Source organism: Rousettus aegyptiacus, unplaced genomic scaffold (genome assembly GCF_014176215.1).
Source record: "Rousettus aegyptiacus isolate mRouAeg1 unplaced genomic scaffold, mRouAeg1.p scaffold_m13_p_2, whole genome shotgun sequence".
In the NCBI taxonomy this organism is placed as follows: Eukaryota; Metazoa; Chordata; class Mammalia; order Chiroptera; family Pteropodidae; genus Rousettus; species Rousettus aegyptiacus.
This window is the reverse complement of record NW_023416295.1, coordinates 127,048,506-127,068,719: the sequence shown is the minus strand read 5'-3', so window position 1 is coordinate 127,068,719 and position 20,214 is coordinate 127,048,506. Positions and strand designations below refer to the sequence as shown.

The window sequence follows — 20,214 nt, the reverse complement described above, 5'->3', positions numbered from 1 at the left end:
TGTTTCTGAAGTCAGAAAAATCTGAGAACAAATCCATGCCTTACCACTTCGAGCTCTGTGATACTAAAAAAAATTTTTAATCTGTCGTTACTATGGAGTTTTCACCTATGAAACAGAGTAAATTAAAGGATCATTGTTATTATCAGGTTGCTTTAAATTTCCCTGAAAATGAAACGACATACTATTTCAGCCAAATTCTGGCTTCACAATTTGGATATTTGTTAATCCACTCTTCAGATTTGTTACTGTGCTTTCTCCTATAGGTCTGGCAGGAAAAAAAAAAAAAAACAAGAACAAAGTAACTGAAGAATGACAAACCATACGGAAATAACAGAGTTTATCCTTCTGGGATTGTCAGATGACCCAAAGCTTCAGGTGGTGATTTTTGTCTCTCTGCTTATCACCTACATGCTCAGCATCACTGGGAATCTGACCATTATCACCCTTACCCTGCTGGATTCCCATCTCCAGACACCCATGTATTTCCTCCTCAGAAATTTCTCCTTATTAGAGGTTTCATTCACAACTGTCAGTATACCCAAGTTCCTGAGCACCATTATTTCAGGAGATAAAGTCATTTCTTTTAATGATTGCATTGCTCAGTTATTTTTTTTCATTCTCTTGGGAGTCACTGAATTTTACCTTTTGGCTGCCATGTCCTATGACGGTTATATTGCCATCTACAAACCTCTTCACTACATGACCATCATGAACCCAAGAGTCTGTGTACTCCTTGTCATCTTTTCATGGCTAGTTTCTTTCTTAAACATATTCCCTGCACTCATGTTGTTCTTAAACCTTGATTACTGTAGATCTAATATTATTGACCATTTTACCTGCGACTATTTTCCTCTGTTACAACTTTCTTGTTCAGACACAAAATCCTTAGAGATAATGGGGTTTTCCTGTGCTGTCTTTACTCTAATGTTCACTTTGGCATTGATATTTCTGTCCTATATGTGCATCATCAGAACAATTTTAAGAATTCCTTCTGCTAGCCGGAGGACAAAGGCCTTTTCCACGTGTTCCTCTCACATGATTGTCATCTCCATCTCTTATGGCAGCTGCATTTTTATGTATATCAAACCCTCAGCAAAAGACCGTGTGTCTCTTAGTAAGGGAGTTGCTGTGTTAAACACCTCAGTAGCTCCCATGTTGAACCCCTTTATTTACAGCTTAAGAAATCAGCAAGTCAAGCAAGCCTTCATGGACATAGTAAGGAAGACTATCTTTTACAAGCAAATGAAATCATAGGGTGTATGAATTAGAGACACATTGCAGGGAAATCTTAAAAATATAAACATGAAATTTCAGGAGCTCCTTCAAATCACATGGACTCCCTGTAGCCTTGTTCATTCTCTTTGTTTCTTTCTAACAATTCTATTTGTTTAATATACTTCTTATTTAATCTCAATAACTTTTCTTATGTCTGATTCCCGTTCTTCTGAACACCTCTTGGTAACTTCTTAAACAATGATTATTTTTAAAAGTAAAATTATATTTTGAGTTTTGTTTAGAAAAAAATAATAGCCAGAAATAGAGAAAATACTTTTTAAATTTTTATATGATATTTTACTTACTACACACAGAAAATATAATTTTATAATTTTCATTTATATTTGACAGATAGTCCCTTCATCATCTTGCAGTTTCTTTAGGGGAAAAAATTTGATGCCTTACAATTTATTGAAAAATACAAATGCTTTTATTTAAAAATCATGAAAAATTACTTATCATTTTAATAGGGTCTGTTTATGTAATTTATTGATATAAAGCATAGACCATTAACAATATACACTTTTGTAGGTTTAGGTGCTAAATATATCTTCATATTTTCAAATCCCATTATAACTCAATAGATATAGGTAGATATATAGGTAGTGATATACATTCTATAGAATACAGTAAAGAAATAAATAGCCATAAGATATGTAGGGTAAATTCACTCTCTCTAATTCCATAAACTAAGTTTCGCTTTCTGACAACTCTAAATATAGTATATGGTCCTTCTCAAGTTTTAGACTAGTTTGAAACAGAGCATATATCCAAATTATTTTATACCTAAAGAAAATCATTTAAGTTTTGTAGAAAACGAAGCTTCGTCACAAAGCAAAAAAAAATTTTATATAGTTAGAATTTTATCTGTTAAAATACTCTTCCACTCATTCTATTTAAGCCATTGATAAATGCCTATTTTGGAAGGATGTGTATGTGTCTGTATGTGTCTGTGTAAAGTTGGAATAAGAATTATGAATACTAAAAAATATCTTAAATTATATATATGACCTTTTTAGCAATAGAAAATGTACTATAATTCTACTTAGTGGTGTAACATAGTGGTGCATTTACACTTTTTATATCCATTCATCCTTCTATGAACTTTCAGTTTGTTTCCATCTCTTGACAATTATGAATACTGTTGCAATGAACGTGGGAGTTCTAATATATCATAGAGACTCCATTTTCAGTTATTTTAAATATATACCCAGAAGTGGAATTACTAGAAAATGTGGTAGATCTATTTTAAAGTTTTTTGAAGAACTTCTATACTGTTTTCCATAGTGGTTATAAAATTTTACATTCCCACCAGCAATATACAAGGATTCTAATTTCTCCATATCCTCACCAACACTTGATGTCCTTTGTTTTCTTGATAATAGCCATCCTGACAGGTGTGAGGCAATCTCTCATTGTGGGTTGATCTGCATTTTCCTAAAGATTAGTGACACTGAGCATCTGTCATAGACCAGTTGGCTATTTATCTTCTTGTATTCAACCATTTTCTTTGAAAAAATGTCTACTCAAGTCTTCAGCTGATTTATTAATTATTAGGATTTATTTATGTTTCTTTTGCTATAGAGTTATAGGAGTTCATTATATATTTTGAAAATTAACCTTTTATCAGATACAGAGTTTGTAAATATTTTCTTCCATTCTATAGGTTTTATTTTCATACTGTTAATTCACTCTTCTTTCTTCTTTAAATGTTTAGTAGAATTCACAAGTGAAGCCATCTGACCTTGAGCATTTCTTTTTTGGTAGATTTTCGATTACTGCATCAATATCCATACTAGTTATAGCAGGTCTGTTTAGTCTTTCTATTTCTTCATGATTTAATTTTGGTAGGTTGTATGTTTCCAGGAATTTATCTATTTCTTCTTAGACATCCAGTTTGTTGGTATATCATTTTTCATAGTAGTCTCTTACGATAAACTCTTATTTCTGTGGCATCAATTAATAATGGCCTTTCTTTTATTTCTGATTTTATTATTTGGATCTTCTTTATTTTTTTTCATCTAGATAGATAAGACGTTGTCATTTATGTTTAGTTTGCAAAAAGCTAACTCTTAGTTTTATGAATTCTTTTCTCTCGTTTTTCAATTTTCTATTTATTTATTTATTTCTGCTCTAATCTGTTATTTTTTCTGTTAACTTTGGGTTTAGTTTGCTCTTTTTTTAATCTTCTTTAGGTGTAAAATTAGGTTTTTTATTTGAAATCGTTTTTGTTTCTTTAATATAAACATTTATCACTTCGAACTTTTCTCTTAATAGTGCTTTCACTACATCCCATAGTTTTGGTATGTCATTAGGTATATGTATTTAATGTTGTTTAAAAAGTCCATTTTGACAATGAATGTCAATGACTTAAAAAAAGGAGATATAGAAAAACTACAAACCAAACCAATTTATTAACCAATCACAATGTATAGATGGTATTCAGCTTCTAATCCTAACCAAATATTAAAAATTTTAAAGTACTATGATATTTATGAAACAGTTGAAAATTTACCACTTACATGTCTGCATTTGTAATACAAAATATATTGTTTTTGTTAAGTGCAATATTGTGATAGTTGCTAGCTTTAAGTCTAATTTTTAGAGATTCTTATTGAAATGTTTACAAATTAAATGATATAATCTCTAACATTTGTTATACAATAATACTAGATGTAGAAGATCAATTGGCATACCCTTGAAGAAATATTGACCATGAGTTATTTATTGCCAAACTCAGTGACATGGTAGTTATTAAGTTCATAATACTATTTCATCCCATTTTATTTATTCTTAACAGTTTATGATGAATAATTTTATTTAAAAATTAAAATAAGTACCAACATTAGTAAAATAGCTGAGAAGAATAAAGATAGTGATAACATTTTAGGAATTAAAAATAATAGCTATTTTCTTATTATAAATGTAGAATATGCACATTTGAATAATTTGGGAAATGTGGAAAAATATTGTGAAGAAAATAATTACTCAGAACTCATTTATAACTATATATATTCCTACATTTCTAGAGGCAATTATCATCATGGATAAAACCATTTCCTGTAACAAGTGTATAGCTCAACTAATTTCCTTTTCTTTTTTTTAATGTAAGGATTCCTTTTTATTAACATAATCACAATACCATTTTTACACTTCATATTAACAATAAAAATGGATATTTTTAAATAATATTAGTCATTATGACGCTCATTCAAAATGACATTCAAAAATGTCTATAATGAGAATTCAATATCACTCATGAATTCAAGCATTTAAACGCCTACATGTAGTACATTAATATTGAATAAGACTTAAGTTAGTTAAAGGAATTTAAAGCAGTAATTACAAAAATTCCCATCTTGAATATGATAGTAATTTCAAATATACCATAGCAAGACATTTTTTAAAAATCTTTAATGTTCAACTAATTTTCTTTGTCTTCTTGAAGATGACTAAATTTTTCATTCTAACTGCCATTTCCTATGACTATTATGTTGCTATCTGCAAGTCTCTTTACTATACAACCCTCATAAACAGGAACCTCTGCACCCTCCTTGTGCTGTGTGAGTGGCCGGGAGGTTTTCTGACCATTTTTCCATTCCTTATGTTTCTCTTGTATCTGTATTACTGCCCTTCCAGTGTCATTGATCACTTTGCTTGTGATGGTTTTCCCTTTACAGCTATCTTGCTCAGATACATGACTCCTAGAAATAGTTGATTTTTACTTTGTTATTCACTTTGACGAACCTGTCTCCCACTGGTTCCCTGGTTGGTAGGACTGCCCCTGTACAGTGACAGAGCAGGACTAGAACCAAGTCTCAGGGCTGCTTCAGGTTTCACAGCCAAGACTGAGGTCAGAAGGGCTACTGGTAAAATTGCGGGATAGAAAAACAACATATAAAAATCACTTGTTTTCCTATACACAAACAACAAACTATTTGAAAAGGAAATAAAGAAAACAATCCCATTTACAATAACAACAAAAAGAATAATATACCTAGGAATATGTAAACAAAAACTAAAGACCTATAAACTGAAATGAAAAAATATTGATGAAAGAAATTATAGAAGACAAAAGGAAACACATCCCATGTTCATGAACTGAAAGATTTAATATTGTTAAAATGCCTCTACTGCCAAAGTGATCTACAGATTCAATGCAATTCCTATCCAGATAACTATGGCATTCTTTACAGAAATAGAAAAGCAATCTTAAAATTTATATGGAAACACAATAGACCTCAAATAACCAAAGAAATTAATTATACATTTATTTTTAAGAATAGTTTTAGATTTATAATAAATTGAGAGGAAGGTACAAAAATTTTTCATATACTCCTTGCCCCAACCTATGAACAACCTCCTTCATTATCAATATCATCACCAGAGTGGCATGTATATATATATATGTGTGTGTGTGTGTGTGTGTGTGTGTGTGTGTGTGTGTGTATGTATGTATATATGTATATTACACATATATATGTATATACACACACATATACATACATATATGTATGTGTGTGTGTGTGTGTATATATATTGTACACTGTAGTGACTATAGTTACTAATAATTATATCATGTACTTGAAATTTCTAAAGAAATCCACACTAAAATACATTATAATTAAATTATCAGAAGTTAAAATAAAAAATGAGAACCAACAAGAAAAAGAGAAGGCAGCAGGAAAAGAGGAAGGCTAAATATGAGATGGATAGACTCCATAAAAGAAGGCATAGGCGTGAGTCTACAGGAGCTGAGCTGGGCTACCGAGGACAGGACATTGTGGATGTCACTCATTCATAGTGTTGGCAGGAGTTGGCGCTGTCTCAGTGTCACATAACACACATGAACTGTCATAGATTTGAGTTATGCCTACCTTCTTTTCCCATTTTTCTTCACACTCTCTGTTAATTTCTCTCTTCCTGTAGTTCCCAAACAGACTTGCCTCGCAGCTACGATTTAGTTCAGTTCTGCATTAGGACTATGTTATTTGTTTATATAAATTCATAACTGTGTTTCTTGTGTTAAATTCATGTTTAATGATTTCTTTTAAATGTATAACATTTATTTAATATTTAGTAGTTATGCAATATGTATTATTAGTTTACATAATTATCTAACAAATGTATGGTTTATTAATAACTGATTACATACAATATTTTTATTTAAAAAATTAATTTATTATTAGTTTCAAGTATACAGTATACCAGTTAGACATTTACATAGTTTATGTAAAGGCTTCCCACTTAGCCTTTACATTAATGCTAACTGCATTCCCTATGCCATGCTCCCCATCACTGTGATCATCTATGTTTTTTTCATCCAAATATTAAGGAAAGATAAAGAACAACAATAAAATGATAATAAACAATAGTTCACTAACCAGAACTTCAAATAGAAGAAAGAGTAGTATTTTGTGATATTTCTCATTAGAATGTTAAAGATATGATGATAAATAAATGTAAAGGCCAATATAAATAAGATGGACAAAATTAACACTTTAATTAGATATTGCTATTTATAATAAAGATTAAATTAGTTAATCTATGTAATAGCACTTTTAAAAATTGTGAGTATGATATATACATTATAATAGTTATTATTTAACTTAAAATTATGAAATAACCTTGTTTCTTGATGCCCCAACACTAACAAAGCTTAAGGATAAATAACAAGAAGGGCATATGTAGAAAATTTTAAAATTTTAAGAAGACGATTAAATGTAAATTAGATGGAAAATAGTGTTCACAACTACTTTTATTACTCATGAAATACTAAGTAATTGTGATTAATGAAAGTAATTATTTTGTAGAAGTCAACGTGTTAGGTACTCTGTGGTATATAAAGATGAACATAACCATTCTCAAGGGATATACACTAAGAAAAGAGTTTGGAGGCTATTGATAAATCCAAGGATGATTCCAGAAATCCCTCATGGTCTATATGTAGCCGAGATGTGGCCTGGACTTTTTGTTCCCAGAAGATCAGAGCATAATTCTCTTCTGAGGTCAAAACAAGTAGACTTGGAAATTTTGAGCTATAAGTTCAACCAGAGGGAAGCCAGATCCTCGTTTAAGAATCTGTAATCATAATACCCAATGTTATCACATGCATCTCACTTCTCTCTAAATATTATTTTCTTAAACTTCCGGATCAACATTATTGAAGAGGACTAGAGTATATTTCTACATCTTAAGGTTTCTGACATTCCATTTCTAGCTCCTGAACGATTTCTCTTGAGCCATCACAAAATAGAGAAAAAATAAAATCTAATTTGATTATTGTGAATTTGCTAGTGTCTGGCAGAGAAGCAATGATTTTACATTCTATCATTCACAGTATGAATTTAACTATCGAAAATATGAAGAAGGTGACTATCACAATTTTAGTAAACCAAATCTACAGCATAGTATAACCAGCACAGCAGAGAACAGGACAAGTGAGAGACGTTTGCTTATACACTTCTAAAATGTTCTTATCGATCAGCGGTCCTGTGCAAAAGATAAACGTGTGGCAGAATAACAAGGGAATCAAATATTTTTTTCATAAAGTTTAATAACAGAAAAAAAAAAAGATGTTCAAGTGGAAAATGCACTGGATGACAGCTATGATCTGAGGCAAGTAATTACTTTTCCAATTTGTGCTTCAGTGCAAAATTAAAAATAGGTAGATAAATACTGCATGTTCCTTTAAGCTCAAAAGTAACAATGTTTCTATATAGAGATGTCTAGCCTGTCGAAAGATTTCAAGCATTAATGATTTTGATGGAACTATAAGAAAAAACAATGAGTAGGTGAATATGTTCTCTTTGTTAAAATAATTAGGTTATTTTTCTGTCAATCATATATGTATATTACTAAATAATATGTATAGAATTGTCTATGTTATCCTGATAATCACACCTATAAATATAAATATTAATGATAATTTAATAAATAAAATAATTAAAAATAAAAATTCTTTTTTATTTCTTAAGAAAATTATTAATTCATTTCTTATATCATAAAAAATATAATGGATTGTTACTTTAGTCTTCTAAATTTCACTTTTACTTTTTGATGGAATTAAGGTCATTCATTTCTGTTTTTAGGTGACAATAACCTCTAATAAATACATGACAGAAAAGAAAGGAAAATGCATACTTCATATGATTGTTTCGACAAAAATTTAAGATTTGCATAAACTGGACAAAGCAAGACATATTAATTGTATTTACTATCTCGCAATGATATGGTTTATTGCATGAAGATTTCTCGACTTCTGCTAGATGTAAAATAAGAGAACTAGGAAATAAAGCAGGACTCAAAAATATGTATTAAGAAATGCAAAAAAAGATAATCAAAATAAAATAATATTGGCATGGATTATAGAAAATGTTTTAGAATTGTATCAGTGATGATAATATTGATCATGATGAATTCTATCTTTCATCTCTCTTTAATACTTTTTCCACTTATATATCTTTAAAGCTATATATATATATATATGTAGAGAGAGAGGGAGAGAGAGAGAAATGAACCACACAGTAATCACAGAGTTTGTCCTCCTAGGTCTTTCTGATGATCCTTCCTTTCAGATTGTGATTTTCCTCTTTTTATTTATCACATATATATTAAGTGTCACTGGGAACCTGACTATCATCACCCTAACCTTGGTGGACTCCCATCTACAGACGCCTATGTATTTCTTCCTCCGGAACTTCTCTTTCTTAGAAATCTCATTTACAACTGTATGTATCCCCAGATTTCTAGGAGCAATTATCACCAGAGATAAGACTATTTCCTATAATAACTGTGCAGCCCAGCTATTTTTCTTCATTTTTATGGGGGTGACTGAATTTTACATTCTAACCGCCATGTCCTATGACCGCTATGTTGCCATCTGCAAACCCCTTCATTATACAACCATCATGAGCAGGAAACTCTGCACCCTCCTTGTGCTGTGTGCATGGCTGGGAGGGTTTCTGACCATTTTCCCACCCCTTATGCTTCTCCTTCAGCTGGATTACTGTGCTTCCAATGTCATTGATCACTTTGCTTGTGACTATTTTCCCCTTTTACAACTATCTTGCTCAGATACATGGCTCCTAGAAGTAATTGGTTTTTACTTTGCTTTGACTACTTTGCTATTCACTTTGGCATTAGTGATTTTATCTTATATGTACATTATCAGGACTATTTTGAGAATTCCATCTGCCAGTCAGAGAAAAAAGGCTTTCTCCACTTGTTCCTCTCATATGATTGTCATTTCCATTTCTTATGGAAGCTGTATATTCATGTATGCTAATCCTTCTGCAAAAGAAAAGGCATCATTGATCAAAGGGGTAGCTATACTCAATACTTCTGTTGCCCCTATGTTGAACCCCTTTATTTACACCCTGAGAAACCAGCAAGTAAAACAAGCCTTCAAAGACATGGTCCGTAAAGTAGTATTTTCTACAAATAAGTGAATTTTAATTATGTCAAAAATAAAGGGCACCCTAAAAGAGCAATTAAGTAAAACCTTGATATTCCTGACCTTCTTTGTAAGTATGCTCGTTCTTTATAGTCTCTTTATATGCGAAATTATTGTTAATTTAGTTGTTTCCCCTTTCTTCCAATTCCATACCCAAGTTTCTTCGATACACACTTAATTGACTTATTTTAAAAGATAGTAAAGTTTATTTTTCCTAAAAAATTTTTGGAAGATAAAGGTATATATTTGAGATACACTCTATAGTATACTTCTGTTACTCTAAGTTTCTAAAAAGGTGCATATAATAATATTACATTGTATATCAAGTGTAGAGTTTAAAAATTAGTATGTAATTTTTTGTGTATTTTCAGGATGACATTGATAATTCCTTTACGTTTAAAGGATCTATATGTTTTTTATTATTGTATATTAAATACAAATACAGTTCTATGAGGCAATATGTGTGAGTGCAGTTCACTTTAAATGTAGAGCTTTTTACTTTGTGAAACCTAGTACATATTTTCAAGATAAACATTGAGCCTGACAGTAAGTATTATGTGTAGAATTTTCATGTTCTCTACATTTTTTAGAAAATATTTATATTTTTAAAAATTCAGAACAGGTGCAATAAAATTAAAACACATGGTGCTGTCCTGAACTTATTGAGCGTCTTTATGAAAGCTGTTATTGGTTAGGGGTTCGTGTATCTTTTATTTTTTAAAGATCTGTTTAAAGGAGATTTATTTTCTGTCTTTGAATGGGTCACTTTTCTGTTTCTTTATGTTCCTTGTAACTCTGTGTTGATATCTACCCATTTGAGAAAACAACTACTTCTACCAGTCTTTTTAAAACTGGCTTTGTAAAGTAAAGCCCATCACTAGCCAGTCCCCCTAGAGATTCTGGGGACCTCTCAAACCTTTTCTGAGGACGTAGCACCTCAGACCTGTGTGTTAAAGATAAACGTTGTAATCTCTTGCTCTCTCTGTTTCTGTCTGCTGTAACTAGATCCTGGAAGCAACAGCATACCAGCAGCCTCCAGGCATCTAGAGTATGCTGGGTCCCATAAAAGCTCAAAGATGAGCTAGACAGACACCAGTCCTCAGACAGCACCTGAAAAACCCAAATGTTGGACACATGCTCCTCTCTTTTCTTTTTCTCCCGAGGGAAGGACCTCTGGGCTGTCATCCGTTCATTAGCTGTACTTGTGCCTTTTGGACCTGCTCACGTCTGATCTCCTAAGTACTATCTCCCTTTGATGACAGATTGCTGCTACTACTCAACAGCATTATAGCTCAGGGGGTCCAATAACACTCATTCAGGAAGGTCCAATCTCATGGTCAAATGATGTCCTTTGGTTTTGCTTTTAATCTCTGCTAGGTCCCAGTAGCAACCTAGGAAGTATTGTTCAAAAGGCAAATGTATATCTGCAATAGGTTGCCCCCTAAACACAGTTTGTGCCATGAATCGCCGCTTGTGGCAAAAAAGAAGTGCCATATAGCATTCTTACTTGTTTTTGATGCTTTAAATTGCATTAGAATTCCTTGGTCATTTGGCCTAAGCAGAACAACACTAATACTAAAACCAGTACTAAAATTTCACAGGGAAAGACAAGCATGCAGTAATGATTGAGAAATCTTGAGAAAAGGGCAATATGAAAGGACTAACCACAGCAATATTAAAGTATAACATAAAATTCTATAATTAAAATATGCAATCAGGCATGAAGAGAAAGATCAAAGTAGTAAAAAATATAAGTGATCCATTTCTGACGATACCTGTTTAGGTAGTTTTAACTTTTGAAATATCCTCATTGTTTCACATATTCCAAAGACAGAATTAAATGAGGAAGAATGAAGGAAAAAAACCCTAAAATTGAAAGCATAAGTAAACATAATTTTAAAACAAATTGAGAACCATGTAGGGGGAAGAACAAAGAATTGATACATGTAATTTTGCAAGATAATATTTTGACAATTAGCTATCAGTAGGACAGACACCACAAAAAAAAATTGAACTTTATTTGGTAGGGTGTGTTCATAATAATAGGAGTATAACAATTCCTGCGTGTTGCAGAACTGTGTGTGCAGAACTGAGTAGTTGATAGGTTAGCAGACTGTTGCTGGAGTTAGGTTTGTGCTGTGGAGAAAAAGAGATATAAATGTGCTATAAGAGAAGAAGTGGGAAAATTCTGTTACTGGACTAGAACAAGAAACGTCAATGTGACACTATTATTTTTTAAATGTATTTTCTTTCTCTAGTCCATAACAGTTCCAAGGTATAATGATAACTCAATAGCAAGAAGCCCATAAAGCATCCAGATTTTGGGCTCTGTGTACCATTTCTTGCTAAAAATAACATTTGAGAACTGGAGAAATATCCGGTTCTCAAAGATTATTGCTTCATAATATTCCATTATGAAGATGCTCAACATCACTAATCACCACGGAAGTCAAATTCAAAACCAAAAGGAGATACCATCTTACACCCGTCAGAATGGCTATTATCAAAAAGTCAGCAAACAACATGCATTGCCGAGGATGTGGGGAAAAGGGAACCTTTGTGTACTGTTGGTAGGACTGCAAATTGGTGCAGCCACTGTGGAAAACAGTATGGCGATTCCTCAAAAAACTAAAAATAAATATACCATATGATTCAGTAAATCCACTCTGGGTATTTATCCAAGGAAAACGAAAACACTCATTCGAAAAGATATATTTACTCCTACGTTTATTGCAACATTATTTACAGTAGTCAAAATATGGACGCAGCCTAGGTGTTCTTGTATAGAAGAATGGATAAAAAAGATGTGGCATATAATGGAATATTATGAAGCAATGAAAAAAAGAATGAAATCTTGCCGTTCGCAACAGCATGGATGGACCTAGAGGGGATTAGTGCTAAGTGAAATAAACCAGGCGGAGAAAGACAAATACCATATGGTTTCGCTTATATGTAGAATCTTAAACAACGAAGCAAAACAAAAGACTCTTCGAAACGGAGACCAAAGAGGATGGCCACCAGAGAGAAGGGTTTGGGGGAATGGGTAAAAAAAGTGAAGGGGAATATAGTTAATAATATTGTGATGTTTGCCTGATTTAGTTGGATCCTTTAACCACTGCAATTTAATAAACTCTGTTTTGGATTTTGAACATGAGACAGTAATATACTATTTATAATTGAAATTCTTCGTACACTCTCTAAGGAATGTAAAACTTGGTGGCTGAATTATGTGTTTCATTGGCTTAAAACGTAGTCACTCCAGAAGGAGGTTTGACTTTGCCTGGTGAACACAATGCAATATACAGATGATATATTATTGAGCTATACACTTGAAACCTATATTATTATATTAGCCAATGTCACTCCAATAAATTTGAGGATAAAAAAAACATAGTCACTCATCAACCTCATACTACTTTAGAGGTAATTGGAGACATTATTAAAAAGCAGAGGTCCTACTAGCTTGTGGATAGGAGTGTAATAAATCAGCCTAAATATTAAAGTAAATTATTAGGAGGCCCAGAAAAAAAGCTAGAGAGTCGTTAAGAACTAGGAATAAAAAAATAAAGGTAGAAAGTGAGAGAGCAAGAGAATGATCAAGGAAGAAAGAGAGACAGGCAAGTCAACATCTAGGAGGCTGAGAAAGCATATGAAAAAAAGGTCTAATAGGATTTTTCAAATGAAACTTCCTTCCTTTTCCTCAAAGACAATCAATAAAGATTGCTAACAAATACATATGTGGTGAAGACAAGATACTTAACTAACTTCTTTCTGCTTTAACTCTTTATCTGAATAATAAAAATACTCACTTTGAAGGGTTTTTGTTGTCTCTTTGGGGGGAAAATGAGATAATTTAAATGTGTAGTCAATGCTTGGTAATCAAAAAAATATATATTGCTACATATATTATTACGGAGCTTAAGATACAAAGTATGAATAGAATCACTTTTAGAATACAAGAAAAGGCAAGTGAATAGAATTTCATAAGTGGAATATCAGTTACACTATTTCTACTAAAATATATTGAATAAATACTTTTAATGCTTATTTTAATGTGCTTGAATTATGAATCAACACATCTCAATGTTTATGTATCACCCTATGTATTAACTAGTAGTTTGTTCATCCTTTCCCCTTTATCTTTCTTCTGTCCCACTTTCAAATACTCTCATGTTTAAATCCCATTAAAAAAAAAATCTTCACTCCTGACATTAAATGCATACATGACTTATATCCATATTTATAAATATTAAGAAATTAAGGATAAATTATGAAATGTAAGGATCATATTACACTTACAAGTATATATAGTATATGAGAATTATATTCTTCTTGTAATAAAACTTTTACCTCTCATTACAAAAGAATAGGAAAATAAGTTAAAAGATCTAAAGCCTGATTTCCAAATATTTATTTTCTTGGTCCGTAAATAGTCTCACAGTGAGAAGGTGTCATATTCACAAATATTGGCAAAGAAATTTAACGTCAGGATCTAATAAAAGTAAAAGATATAGTGAAGGAAAGTAGTCCAAAGCAATAAAAATAACTCATAGCAAATATTGTTGTGATATTAGCCATGGGCCACGGGAAAGCTTTCTCTGAATCAAAAGGGTCAATATCGGAAAAAAATTCCTCATCAGACTTTATTATGTTGTCCATATCAGAAGTCAATCAAGTCATACCAGAAATCCAAAGCAGGGTTTTCTACATTTGATTCTAGTATGGCAGAGAACTCCGCTAGTTTGCCAAAATTCAAGGGATATTATTAGCACGTGAACCCTCTTGAGGTTAAGTCCAGAATTTCTGGGAGAAAAGTATGGATTCCTTGTACAATCATAGGAGAGTCAAATTCTAAATCAAACTTTCACATACTCAATATCGCACCTTCTTTATATATTTGTCTCATTACCTCAATTATTTTGTCTTTTTAATATTTTATCAATATTTATAAAAGTGATTTGACCATATTTTTTAATGATGTCTCTCCCTGTCACTCTGTTTACTTAATGAATTCCCCTGAGCCAAGAAGAAAGACACAGATAAAATAAGTCCAGTTCCATTGTATGGTACATATACAGGACATTCTAATTTCTATTTTTCAAAGCAGCATTTGCGGGAAAATAGAAATCTCTCATGCTTAATGAAAGCATTACTTAGATCTTTATAGACGTATAAATCATAGAATTACAAAATATTCATTTAAAATTTTTGCATAAAAACAAAAAAATGATTAATAAATGTTTTATATTATATGAAAAGAGGGCAAATGAAAGAGTACTTTACTGGTCTCCCAGATGTAACTGAGCTTGTACACGGAGCTTGGGTGAGAGACGAAAAGCAGAAATGAGTTTAATTATAAATTGTTCCAAAAATTTTACAACACTTGGAATGAAAGATATTGTGGGTCACATATTACTAATCTACCGACAAAGAGAACTATGATCCCTGAGAGCCATGAAAAAATTAAATCACCACACTTGTTTTGATAGTACAATAGAAATCGAATAACTTACTAATTCAATTCACTAGCTCTGAAATTACGTAAACATTTAAGCAAAACGTATGATTAAATTTATGGCTAAATCATCAAGAAGAACCAGGAAGTAAGTAAATTTGTTATTCTACATTTTATTTGAATGTTTTAAGGTATTATTTGTATAGATTTTTGTAGATTTACATTCCTTTCGACACCAAAAGTTAAATAATTGTTTACTACCGAAGAGACTATTTATTAATGGAGCCCTAAAATAGGAACCCAGAAGAAAGTCTTGGATTGTTCGCTTACTGTTTTCTAAATTTAATGGTATTCTATTATAAGATAGGATTATAATAAGACATCCCCTATTAGAAAGAATATCTCTTTCTCAATAAATATAATATTGGCCATCTACTTGCTCCTCTGCTATAGCAATATTATAAACAAAAGAATGAATTGTGCATTGTATGAATTAAAATGTTTCTAGGCAATTATTTACTTCAATAACAGAAATTTACCTTTCTTGTTTGTCTGGCCTTTTTATCAGAAAAGGGGGAAAAGTGATGTGAGGAGGGTGATAGCATCAACCCAACACGTAAGAGAATAACGTAGTAGAGAATGCCAACAAAACATTCCCATGGATAAGCATGTGTGTTCTAAAATAAGAGGATTACTGTGTTGACTAGTTGTTTAACTTTGTAAAAGTTTTCTAAATTATGTGTGCCAAATATAAAATGTGAAGGCAGGCCGGAATAATCTCTGTAAGCTTTCAAATTCTGTATTTAGGTTACCCTCAATCTAGACTGTTTTTTATAATATTCAAAAAGGAAAAAATATACATATTTTCACATTTTTAATAAAAGGAGCTAAATCTTTTAAAGAATAATCAGAAACTTAATTTTAAAGAACTATAGAAGAAATAGCTTCTCTCTAAATGTTAGCGCAGATTTTTTTTTTACTCCATGGTCTGTGTATTTTCAAAGAAAAAAAAGATAAATATTTAATTTCAGGTACTATTCATTACTTTAATGCAAGGTTGAATAGAAGTCAAAAAGGGTACTAAAGGGGAAGATATGTGTTTTTGAATTTCATAGATTATACATGAGGAATATTTTTTAAATTTTATACTCTAGCTTCAATTCTGGTTTTTTATGTTCTGAAGGGGGAACATATATTTTCTGTTCTAAAGGGGAAGAAAAAGAATCGGCAATGAAAAACACAGTACCCACAGAATTCATTCTTCTAGGACCATCGGATGACCCAGAGCTTCAGATTGTGATTTTTCTTTTTTTAATTATTACGTATGTATTAAGTGTCACTGGAAATTTGACCATCATCACCAAGGTATTCCCACCTATGTATTTCTTCCTCAGGAACTTCTCTATTTTAGAAATATCCTTTACAACTGTCTGTATTTCAAGATTTCTGGGCACAATTACCACCAGAGACAAAACTATTTCGTACAATAATTGTACAGCTCAATCGTTTTTCTCCATTTTCATGGAGATAACTGAATTTTATCTTCTAACCGCCATGTCCTATGATCGCTATGTGGCCATATGCAAACCCCTGCATTACACAACCATCAGGAACAAAAGAGTCTACATGCCGCTTGTCTTTTGTGCTTGGCTGGCAGGATTCTTAAAATATCTTCCCACCAGTTCTTTTTCTCCAGTTAGATTACTGTGGCTCCAATGTCATTGATCTCTTTGCTTATGACTATTTCACCCTCTTGAAAGTATCTTGCTCAGACACCTGGCTCCTAGAAGTGATTGGTTTTTACTCTGCAACAGCGATTCTCCTTTTCGCTTGGGCATTAACAATTCTATCCTACATGTTCATCATTAGGGCAATTTTGAAACTGCCTTCTGCCAGTCAGAGGAAAAAGGCATTTTATACATGCTCTTCTCACATGATTGTCCTTTCCATCTCTTACAGAAGCTGTATATTCATGTATACCAACCCTTCAGCAAAAGAAAAGGCATCATTGACCAAAGGAGTAGCCATTCTGAAAACCTCCATCGCTTCTATGATGAATCCATCTATATACACCTTGAGGAACCAGCAAGTGAAGCAAGCCTTTAATAATACCATCCATTTACTTACATTCTCTAGTAAATGAAAGTACTGTTAAAAGAACAAAACTCTTTTTTTTTTTTTTTTAGATTTCTCGAAGAGTTTATTTCCGTTTACAATTTTTTTTATTAAGTTTATTGGGGTAACATTGGTTAATACAATTATATAATTTTCAGGTATACATTATAATTTGACATGTATAAATTCTATTGTGTGATTACCACCTAAAGTCCAGTTTCTTTCATATATTTGATTCCCTTTACCCACTTCATCCTCCCCCTATCGCCCCATATTTGACCCCTTTACCCCGTCTACCTCTCCTCTCCTCCCCCACCACCTACCCTATGATAACCACTAGTCCATTGTCCATGTCCCAGAGTCTGTTTTTTTGTCCTGTTCATTTTTTGCTTTTAGTTTTTTATCCCACATATATGTGATATCATGTGATTTTCTACTTTTTCAGTCTGCTTATTTCACTTAGCATGATTTTTAAATATATTACAAATTTACAATTATCAAAACATTATGGTACTGACATACAGGCAGACATACAGAACAATGAACCAAATGAAAAACCAAGAAATAAGTCCACAGATCTTTAACAAGAAAGCCAAGAATACACAATTGGGGCAGGATAGTGTCTTTAATGAATGGTTTTGGGAAAAGATACCATGTACAGAAATGAAATTGAACCTTATCATATGATATACAAAAATCAACTAAAAAGTGAAGTAAAGACTTAAATGTAAGACCTGAAACTATAAAACTGCTAGAAGAAACTATAGGGAAAACTTCTTGACATTAGTCTGAGTAATAATTTTTTAAATATGATACCGAAAGCACAGATAACAAAATCAAAATCAGACAGGGGAGATTGCATCAAACTGAAAAGCTTCTGCAAAGCAATCAGCAAGATGAAGAGATAATCTACAGAATGGGAAAAAATATTTACAAACCCTGTATGTGACAAGGGATTAACATCTCATACATATGAAATTCTAATAAATCAATAACAAAAAATCAAATAACCCAATTTTTATAATGAGCAATCCTCACCAAAATCCCATCAGCATTTTTGAAAAAAATAGGACAAAAAATCATCAGTTTTGTATGGAAGCACAAAGACTCTGAACTGACAAAGCCATCCTGAGAAAAAAGAATGAGGCTGGAGGGCATCACTCTGCCTGACTTCAAATTATATTACAAAGTGACAGTAATCAAAACAGCATGGTATTGGCAGGAAAACAGACTCATAGACCAGTGGATCTGAATCAAAAGTCCATAAGTAAACCTATATTTACATGGGCAAACAATTTTTGGCAAAAAAGCCAAAATCCTACAGTGGAGAAAGGAAAGCCTGTCCAATAAATGATGCTGGGAAAACTGGAAAGGCACATGCAAAAGAATGAAACTAGACTCTTGTCTATCACCACACACCAAAATTAACTCGAAATGGATTAAGGACCTGAATGTAAGACCTGAAACAACAAAATCCATAGAAGAAAACAGAAACGAAACTCAAGGACTTTGGACTTTAAAAGGATTTTATGAATTTGACTTCAAAGGCAAGAGATATTAAAGCAAAAATAAATGAATGGGACTACATCAAACTAAAAAGCTTCTGCTCAGCAAAAGAAAATGTCAACTAGGTCAAAAGACAACCATCTGAATGGGAAAATATATTTGCAAGCAATGCCTTTGATAAGGACCTAATATCCAAAATATACAAAGAACTCATACGACTCAATAACAACAACAACAAAAATGACCCAATCAAAAATTGGCAGAAGATCTGAACAGATACTTCTCCCCAGAGGACATACAAATGGCCAACAAAACATATGAAAAGAAGCTAGTTATTAGGGAAATGCAAATCAAAACCACAATGAGATACCATCTCACACCTGTTAGAATGACAATACTCAACAGGACAAGTAATAACAAATGCTGGAGAGGATGTGAAGAAAAGGAATCTTCATACACTGCTGGTGGGACTGCAAATTGGTACAGCCACATGGAAAACAGTATGGAGGTTTCTCAAAAACGTAAGAATTGATCTATCACATGATCCAGCAATCCCTCTACTGGGTATTTACCCCAAAGTCTTGAAAAATCATATCCATAATATTTGCACATCAATGTTCATAGCAGCACTATTCACAGTGGCCAGGACATGGAAGCAACCAAAGTGTCCTTTGATAGATGGTTGGTTAAAGAAGCAGTGGTACATATATACAATGGAATATTACTCAGCCTTAAGAAGAGGTGAAATATTGCCATTTGTGATTACATGGATGGATCTCAAGATAATCATGCTAAGCAAAATAAGCCAGACTGATAAAGTAGAAAATCACATGCTATCACTTATATGTGGGATATAAACCTAAAAGCAACAAAGGAACAGGACAAACAGAGACTCATAGACATGGACTATGGACTAGTGGTTACCAGAGGGTAGGAGGGGAGAGAGAGGAGAGATAGCAGGGTAAAGGGGGTCAAATATATGGTAACTGAAGGAAACTAAACTTTTGGTGGTAAACAAACAATAGAATATACAGATGTTAAATTATAATGTACACTTGAAAATTATATAATTGTATTAACCAATATTACCCCCAATAAACTTAATTTTTTAAAAAAAACATGGTTTACATATAAAATAAGATATAATTTGGCCTTGAAATATAAGAAAAATTCTGCCACATGCAACAACATGAATGAACCTGAAGCACATTATTATGGTAACTGAAATAAGCTGGATGCAGAAAAGCACCGTATTATCTTACTTACACATGGAATCTTAAGTTGAACTCAGAAAAAAGCAGAGATTGAAGCAATGATTGGCAAATGGAGAGACATTAGTCAAAGGCAACAGAGGTTCAATTATGTGGGATACATAAATTCTGAAGATCTATTGTACAATGTAGTGACT

General features: G+C 32.2%; 2 protein-coding genes and 1 pseudogene across 2 annotated transcripts; all 3 read left to right on the top strand.

Moving 5' to 3' along the window:
- Positions 1-309: 309 nt before the first annotated feature.
- Positions 310-1,254, top strand: LOC107505960 (olfactory receptor 6C1-like). Its single transcript, XM_016136389.2, has one exon. The coding sequence runs from the start codon at positions 310-312 to the stop codon at positions 1,252-1,254; it is 945 nt and encodes a 314-aa protein (XP_015991875.2).
- Positions 1,255-8,789: 7,535 nt separating this feature from the next.
- On the top strand, positions 8,790-9,725 carry LOC118613698 (olfactory receptor 6C3-like). The gene has a single exon (XM_036236943.1). It carries the CDS (start codon positions 8,790-8,792, stop codon positions 9,723-9,725), a length of 936 nt encoding a protein of 311 aa, XP_036092836.1.
- Positions 9,726-16,415: 6,690 nt separating this feature from the next.
- LOC118613842 lies at positions 16,416-17,328 on the top strand (annotated as a pseudogene).
- Positions 17,329-20,214: the final 2,886 nt, after the last annotated feature.